Source organism: Arachis hypogaea, chromosome 18 (genome assembly GCF_003086295.3).
Source record: "Arachis hypogaea cultivar Tifrunner chromosome 18, arahy.Tifrunner.gnm2.J5K5, whole genome shotgun sequence".
NCBI classification, from domain to species: Eukaryota; Viridiplantae; Streptophyta; class Magnoliopsida; order Fabales; family Fabaceae; genus Arachis; species Arachis hypogaea.
In genome coordinates, this window is record NC_092053.1 from 40,971,039 (window position 1) to 40,979,928 (window position 8,890).

The window sequence follows — 8,890 nt, forward strand, 5'->3', positions numbered from 1 at the left end:
GCACTACCTGCACTTAGTTAGTTATTTTCTGTAACCCTAGCTACTAGTTTAGTATAAAAACAACTTTTAGAGACTTACTATGTACCTCATGACATTTTTACACTTCACATTGTATTTCTGACGGCATGAGTCTCTAAACCCCATGGTAGGGGGTGAGGAGCTCTGCTGTGTTTCGATGAATTAATGCAATTACTACTGTTTTTCATTCAATCACGCTTGTTTCTATTCTAAGATATTCACTCGCACTTCACCCTGATGAATGTGATGATCCGTGACACTCATCATTATTCTCACCTATGAACGCGTGCCTGACAACCACCTCCGTTCTATTTGCACTAGCTTGAGTGTGTAGCTCTTAGCCTCCTGGTTCACGATCATAGTCTTCGTGGTATAGGCTAGAATTATTGGCGACCATTCCTGAGATCCGGAAAGTCTAAACCTTGTCTGTGGTATTCCGAGTAGGATCTGGGAAGGGATAACTGTGACGAGTTTCAAACTCGCGAGTGTTGGGCGTAGTGACAGACGCAAAAGAATCAATGGATTCTATTCCAACATGAGTGAGAACCGACAGATGATTAGCCGTGCGGTGACAGTGCATTTGGACCATTTTCACTGAGAGGATGGATGGTAGCCATTGACAACGGTGATCCACCAACATACAGCTTGCCATGGAAGGAGACTTGCGTGCGTGAAGAAGAAGACAGTAGGAAAGTAGAGATTCAGAAGATAGAGCATCTCCAAAACCTCAATCTGTTCTCCATTACTGAATCACAAGTACCGTTTATTTCATGTTATTTATTTTTCATAAATACAATCACTCTTATCATTAATCTCCTGACTAAGATTTACAAAATAGCCATAGCTTGCTTCAAGCCGACAATCTCCGTGGGATCGACCCTTACTCACGTAAGGTATTACTTAAACGACCCAGTGCACTTGCTGGTTAGTTCTGCGGAGTTGTGAAAAGTGTGAATCACAATTTTGTGCACCACACTGTAAACGAGATATACACGTTTTCGACATACTTGACATAGTGTAAACAAGATATGACAAGATTATTTAAAATGGTAAATACTCATAAAAATATTTATTTTGATAATTTTAGTATTTATTTAATTTATAAAAATAAAAAATTCACAGTATAATAGTATATTCCAGTTAAATCTAATAAATATTAGCACATGACTATTTGTTATCATATTATATAAGACTCTAAATTTCATCTACCAACAAAGGAAAAAAGAAAAAGCTTTAAATTGCATCCTTACACTAGTACACTACATTACTACTATTGTTTAGATGTTCCAAGATTTCAATAATGTATATTAAAAGTAACTAATTATTATGATGTTTAAAAGTGTTTGTTTAATAATTTACTAAAAAAATAAAAAATTAATATTTAATTTTAAAAATATAAAAACAAATAATTATTAAATATTTAAAATTTATTAAAAAAAATAAATTAAGCAAAACTTAATTACCGTAAAATTCATCTTAGAAGTAAAGATAAGCTTAAAATAACAGAACATTTCGACCAAAACAAATAAAAATAAAAAAAATAAAACAGAGAACATAAGTACATAACACAAAAGCAGCGAGAGAGAGAGAGACAGAGATAGAGAGGGAGAGGGAGAGGGAGAGAGAGAGAGAGATGAAACTGGTGAGTTACATGTCACAATGGAGAGGCATTGCAAAGGAAGCTATGGACCGAACAGCCATAGCAGTGAAGTTCCTCTGTTGCCTTCACATTACGGACACCTACTTCTGTTCCCCAACTCACGTAACGCAAAGTTTCGAACTTTTTGTGATTTTCGGACACCCATTTGGTTCAATTGAAAGAAATTTCACTCTTCTACTTGCAGGTGTATGGGCCTAGTATGCTACCCACACTCAACATGGTAGGCGACATCGTTTTGGTTGAACACGTGTCTCAGAGGCTTGGGAAGGTTCGGCATGGTGACTTGGTTGTGATTCGGTCACCGTTGGACCCTAAGAGGTGCCTTACCAAAAGGATTATGGGAATGGAAGGGGATACTGTTACTTACTTTGATCCTATGCTTGGTGATGCTACTCGTGTTGCTGTGGTGTGTGCTATGATTTCTTCTTCTTTTGGCTCTTGTTTCATTATTTATTATTGTAATTTGGATGCAATTTTATTTATTTTTATTTTTTGTTTGTGTATGATTGTGAAGGAGTTTTTCCAATTGATTGTTTTGTACATTTTGCATTGGATCATAGTGAGAAGAAGTGGGGAATTGCTCAAATAGGATGGATAGGAGAATGTGATTCCTTTTTATTTGGTCATGAGATTGAGAAGCCATTGACAAATTCATTTAATTCTATGTTTTTATCAAGATAAATAATGCTTTTAGCTTAGATGAGTTTTTGAGATGCTTATTTAACCACTTTAGATGTCTTGTGGACATTTATCATGAATGAGATTATGCAGGAGTAGGAGACTGTGTAGAGGGTTGTACTGTTGTTTCTCACATTTATAGACTAGAAGTACATTGTTTCCATGTTACTTAAGACTGCTTTTGGTTTTGAGAACAGAACGAGACAAGATACTGAGAATAAGACACAAAGGATAGAGATACAAAAATTAGTGTTTTTGTATTTTCTTTGGTAATAAAATGAATGTCGTGTCCGAAATGTGTCTAACACGCAGACATGACAACTCGGCGAAGTGTCCGTGCTTTATAGGTCTTTGCCCAGTGTCTTTGTGGCCTTCCTGACAGGAAGGACACAAAATACACTAATTTAGTGTCCCATGACACAATGTCTCTGTCCATGTTTCATCTGGCAAACAATTTTGTATTTTTGTGTCCATGTCTCGTTATCCTGTCCTTGTAAACAAATGCACCCTAAGTGTTGAGATGAGTGTTGATGGTATGCTTTTATATGTTTTGCCCAAGATGAATTGTTTTAATTTGAATCTAATCGCAATTAAAATTGAACACCAATCTTCTTGTGTTTACTTTTATTATGGTTAGTGACATTTTGATCAAGCGTCATTTAATTTGAATATACTTATCAAGTCTTAGCCCACTATAATCATTATTTGTGTGCGGGTGTGCACTTCAAACCTATTGTTTTCAGGTTGCTTTATTTTGACACCAATGATTGTTCTATTATTTTTTTATACTTCCACCAATAAGTTTGATTTGTTACTTAATTTATAGTCTCTTTTCCCATAGGTGCCAAAGGGGCATGTTTGGATTCAAGGGGATAACATCTTTGCATCCCATGATTCACGGCATTTCGGCCCTGTTCCTTATGGCCTTATACAAGGAAAAGTGTTTTTCAGGGTAAGTGTTATTTCTCCATATTCCATATATTCTTATTATTTTCTTTTCAAGGATTGGTTCATTATATTTCTCTCGTTTATTTTGAGGTCTTTCAGTATTTGTACTGCATTGCCTGTCGCTCGATGTTTCTTATGCTGCATTATTTTTCTATTAAGAATTTAAGAGCACAATGTTTGTCTGCCCTCCCCCCCACCCCAAAAAAAAAACAAAAAGTTGTCTGTCTACATAATGAGAAATGCATCTAGACTCCTCAGATGCCAGATTGATTTGATATATGTCATTGTACTGAAGACTTCCTTAGCTGGATGGAACTTGGTCCTTGTGATCTTTTCATGTTTATTTTTCTTATAGAAAAATTTCATGTTAGTTAACCATTTGGAGAGTGCAAAATTGTTCTACGTGATTGCTATAAATTGATCTATTACAGGAAACTCATTTGATCCATTTAGCTTACTCCACCTCGTGAGATATTGTAAAATCTATGAACTGAGATGCTAATGATATTTCAAATAATAATATCAGGTTTGGCCACTTGATTGCCTTGGAGTACCGGGTCAATAAAGATGTTTTGAAGAAGGTAAAATCTTCTATTTCTCTGCCTTTTATACTTTATCTTCAATCTTTCTCTAAAAGAGTTGTTTCTGTCTATAAATAGATATTGTGATCTTTAGTATTGAAAACTTTTTTTTTTCTTTTTCAAAATACTAGTTTCTACTTGATTATAATGTTAGCTTACCAATTGCCATATCCGGGCAAATGTTCATATCTTTTAGAAATATTTCACTCTCTTCTCATGTTCTGAGTGGAGGATTTTCACAAAGAACTAAACTGTGAGCTGATTTGGATTATGAAATTTAGCACAGGAAAGCAAATATCTTATTCAGTTTCTTAAAATTTACTTTATTAGATTCTTTCCTCCATTGTCTGAATATGAGAAGGTTGACTTTGCAAATTCCATCCATATACGTACCTGTTGGGGTACTGTAATGTGAAAATATCCATTACTTAGGGAGGGATAAGATTTGAGTTGATTTGGAGGCAAAGAAGATAACTTTTTATTTGGGTTAAATTTTTTATTTTGTGAAAAACGAGTAAGTATAGTTATAGTTGTGAGCTTTTGTACACAGTACAAGGAAGAATGAATCTTGTGATTTGTGAATGGCCACTAGTAGGTAAACCCAGTGTGCGGCTTTCTGCTACTAGCCTCCATTTCTCTTCCTTATCACGGCCTATAGTACGAGGTAAAGGAAACCGTGCTGATAAATCAAATATGTTATTGAAATTGCTTTTATTTATTTTCGAATAAACTGATTCTATAATTCTGGCTTATTTTTCTTCAATGGACAATGTTGAAAGGCCGATGTTGAATCCTTATAGGGCCTTATTTAGAGCTATTTAGAAGACACAAAATAGAAAGCTACCATTCTAAGAATTCTTACACTTTAGATCAAAGCATTTCTTACCCGGCATAAAAGCACTAGACTTATAATTTCTTGTCTAAAAGCTAAGTATTGTCTGCCCTGTTTCTACCTATTTGTGTGATAGGTTAATAGATGATGCTTTTCATTTGCTTATCGCGAAGAACTTATGGTCATTCATCCGGGTACAATGCAATATACTTGGATGAGCCTCAGTGGTTGCCATGAAGGTGGCATTTAGCAAGGTAGAGCACCTGAAGGACCATAGCTCCCTTTTGTAACAGTGAGATCATTTACATTCAGCTTAGGATTTCTTTTCCAATACAATCTCCTTTTCATACACTGAAAATAGAGGATCAGAGGTTTAACAGGATAATTAATCTGATTTGTTTTGTGTGGCTGAATGCCATCTGTGTTTCTTAAGGATTTTGATTTTTAATACAAATTTAAAATAACCACTCCACCTATTAGTTTGAAGGAGATTGACTCTTGTATACTTAAGACTTGCCAGATTTATGTTTTCATTCCCTCTCTCTCTCTCTCTCTCTCTCTCTCTCTCTCTCTCTCTCTCTCTCTCTCTCTCTCTCTCTCCTGAATAATCTCTGTGTTGGACTAAACTGTCCAGAGACTCATATCAGTAGAATCAAACAAATCTGGAAATTGATATTAACATATCTCAGCTTGCCCTCAAGTTGGTGGATGGATATCTATCATTCCTAGCTTGTGTGCAAGTTCTTGAAACTGCTTGGCCTCCACCGGTTGGATAGGCCGCTGCTCAAAATATGTCTGCCAACTGTATAGAACTAATATGCATTCTCGCAGGATTTATTTTAGTATGTTTTAGACAAACCTTGACAATGGTAGCAATAACAGGTTTCCATAGCTTTCCCTTTTCTTAACAAACATGATTTGACTTGGTACATGCAAACACACAATCAGTACAATCATTTGTTACAATGGTCATAGCAACAGTTAAACCTGAAACACCAGCTATGAATTAAGTAGTAGAAAGTCCTTTTCAGTCTCCAAATATTAGAAATTACATACAGCCATTGGAAGTGATTCCATTTCATCCTTCATTTAGTTGCTGGTCCTGTAAAATATGATTTTGTTACAATCTCCTTTCAGATGAAATCAATATATACACATGGATCCACAAGGTACGTGGAAAGGCATTTTGAAGGGATAATGAATTTACCCTTCTCACGTAGTCACGTTCGACATGTACAAAAATGCATACCTATTTAATAAAATTAAAGAAGAAAGGAAGACAAATTGAAATCAAATAGAGAAGCTACGCAGAAGTAATACATGGTAGCACTGAAATAAAGATATGTAAAGCGCATATAATTAGTGCTTGTTACTTGTTAGAGGGACATGTGACAGAGGCAGAGACTGGCCTATTATTCTTGCTTCTCCGTGCGAATTTAATGTTACTGATATGAAGAAAACACTTCCCTCATATACAGACCTGTGGTATGAGAAAGAAAGTTAAAATTCTTTGCTTTAAACTAAGAAAAACAAGCAGGGTGAGTTTCTTATTAAACAATTATATTGTCTACTTCACTAACTTTCATGGTTAGCTAGTATAATGGTATTGTTACATAGTCTTAGTCTCTTAGAATTTGCATCAAAATATTGAGAATTTCATTTTTTTTATCTTAAGAATAGGAGTTGCATTTTGTAGCATCTATTGCATCTTTTAGTATGCTACAAACTTCTGAATGTTAAAAGTAAAGAGAACAAAAAGTAAAATAGACTTTTATCAGCATTCAACAACATGGTGTGTAATAATTATGTTTTTGAATAAGAAAAAAAAAAGAAAAAAGCAAAAAATTTGAATCATTACTGCACACAAATCAGGAAGTTAAGCAAATTTTGACCATCTTATAGCATTCAACGTTCTGCACAAGCGGTGGAGATGATTGCAATATTTGCAAAGAAGACAACATTATATCTCAACTATGTAACAGACTTGAAAGCATAAAAATTGATATGTTTCCAATAGCAACGGAAAGCGACCTTTTTCTTTCTCAACAAACATCACAAAGATTGAAAGGCAACTCCAACTAAATAAAGAGATGTGATGACATCAAAGGTTGCTGGACGAGAAGATTTAAAAACATACATCACGAAGATGAGTGAATCTTCCCATTTACTGCTCAATGTTCAAACTATGAATCTTCCCTATGATGCATGAACACTAAGGCTAGACATACACGTTGACTTGTGATGGTATTTAGGTGTGTCTAAATATGTCCGTAAAAGAATTTATTTTTTATGAAGACACAGATGGACATAGATACGTGTATCGGGCGAGTGTCGATGAGAATCGTATCTGAAATGTGTCTGATACCTGGATATAGCAACTCAGCGAAGTGTTCGAGTTTCATAAAAAAATACAGATCTCAACTAGCTACTGCTTTTATGGAATAGAGACTCTAACACTGTGTTTTGATCAAAATAAGTTAAAAGGAAAGGAAATAGAAAAAAGGAAAATGAATGAAAAACTTAGTTTTCCTTTAATGGGATGAGAAGGAAAATTGGGTGAAAAGAGAAAAAAATAACGTGGGATACATATCCAACTTTTCGCTCCATCCATGCGAAGAAAACTAAGGAGAATTTGTAAACAAGTGTAAGATTACAAATTTACCTTTTGTGTTACATTAATATATTATAATTTATATATAATATAGATAAGGGTATTAATGTAATTTTATTTTGTTATAATTCAAACAAAAAGAAAAATTTTCACCTATTTTTTCATTCATTTTCTCTTCATCCAAACAACACACAAAAAATTCACTTTTCTTTTCATTTTCTTTCCTCTCATTTTCATCCTTTTCATATTCTATTTTGTATTCAAACATAGTGTAAAGGTGCATTTTTTTATTTTTTTACTTTTTTGTAGAGAAGAAACGGATATATATGAATGAAAGTAGTAAAAAGCTTCCATGGCTAATTAAACACAAGAACTCGTGAAGTAGGTAAGTGTATAAGAGAAATTCCTGTGCAACTTGAGCATGCTGGGATAATAGAACTTAGTACAAAAAAGAAAAAAGAAAAAATAAAGAAGATAAATTAAGCTATATGGCAATGCTAAGAACTGGCAGCAATAACAAAATATTAAAATTCCAAGTATAAAATATTAAGTTGGAGTTCTTCTGAAATATTGAGGTTCTCACTTTGGTTTAGAAAATTGAAGCTCAATTTTGTCTCATACCTATGCACGAGATAAACTAAAACAGTTACTTCTGCATGCAACTATTAATTAAAGTATGAAGGAGAAGAGTTAAAAGAAGATCGTCCAAGTCATTTATTTTGGTTCAGCTCCAAAATGAAACCTACATCTGATCCCAATCACAATTTGTGGTGAGATTTTTCAACTATGATTAATATCCAAGTTACAAATTCATCAAGCAATGACAATTCCAAGAACCAAAAATCCGGGACATTAACAATGACTTTTCTTTTTGTCTTAGTATTTTCACTCAACACACACAGCCTTTTTCTATTACAAAAAATTCCTCACAAACTCTCACACAGATGCATGCCAAGAACAATTTTCACAAGCATAAGCTCTCACTAGCACACGCTAACAAGCAAGATTCACAAAAAACCAAAATCAGCAATGAGAAAAGGAGTACAATGTATGCACATGAATCCTTATAAATTGTGTAAAATATGATTGTTAGCTCAGTCTCTCTTTTTTCAAGTTGAACTTGCTGCTCCAATATCCTTTTCTATATGATAGAGCAACACCCCACGCAATCTGCAAATAGTGAATTATCTGTAGTAAGAATTAAGTCACATGCATGCTGGTAGTTTTTTCTTGCTGTCCATAAAACACAGAAGCGTGAAAACTGAAAATAATAACTTCTCTGTGCTTTTAAAGAAGAGTGCAAAGTATCAATCTTTGTTTTATTTCCGTTATATTTACAATGGAATGTCATTTTGAAGTATTATATACTTTTTTTTAATTAATCTCCCTTCTCACATTAGACATTTACTAAAGTGCATATGTATATAATAAGATTAAAGAAAAGAGAAGACAAATTGAAATCAATAGAGAATCTATGCTGCTATGCAGTATTAGTAGTTAAATAAGGACATGGAAAATTCAAATAACTAGTAGTTGTTACTTGTTAAGAGACTGAGATTGAG

The 8,890-nt window shown here is 34.0% G+C and overlaps 1 protein-coding gene across 5 annotated transcripts; it reads left to right on the top strand.

Annotated features, from left to right (window-relative positions):
- The first annotated feature begins 1,541 nt into the window (after window positions 1-1,541).
- On the top strand, window positions 1,542-6,414 carry LOC112772686 (mitochondrial ATP-independent inner membrane protease subunit 1a). 5 transcript variants are annotated; one of them, XR_003187596.2, is made up of 6 exons: window positions 1,568-1,780; window positions 1,863-2,084; window positions 3,198-3,308; window positions 3,831-3,885; window positions 4,436-4,549; window positions 4,854-5,259. XR_003187596.2 is itself a non-coding variant. In XM_025817656.3 (5 exons), the coding sequence occupies exons 1-4, from the start codon at window positions 1,652-1,654 to the stop codon at window positions 3,867-3,869; spliced, it is 501 nt and encodes a 166-aa protein (XP_025673441.1). In that variant the 5' UTR covers window positions 1,542-1,651; the 3' UTR covers window positions 3,870-3,885; window positions 5,855-6,414. The 5 variants fall into 5 exon arrangements, 2 of the variants coding, with proteins under 2 accessions (XP_025673441.1, XP_025673440.1); XR_003187595.2 differs by having other exon boundaries at window positions 4,478-4,549; XR_003187597.2 differs by having other exon boundaries at window positions 4,481-4,549.
- Window positions 6,415-8,890: the final 2,476 nt, after the last annotated feature.

Excerpts from the sequence above, each read along its gene's own strand:
- LOC112772686 (XM_025817656.3), top strand. The coding sequence starts at position 1,652 with ATGAAACTGGTGAGTTACATGTCACAATGGAGAGGCATTGCAAAGGAA. Across the intron at positions 1,781-1,862 it reads ACTTCTGTTCCCCAACTCAC|GTGTATGGGCCTAGTATGCT; the intron begins GTAACGCAAAGT and ends TTCTACTTGCAG. Across the intron at positions 2,085-3,197 it reads ATGCTACTCGTGTTGCTGTG|GTGCCAAAGGGGCATGTTTG; the intron begins GTGTGTGCTATG and ends CTTTTCCCATAG.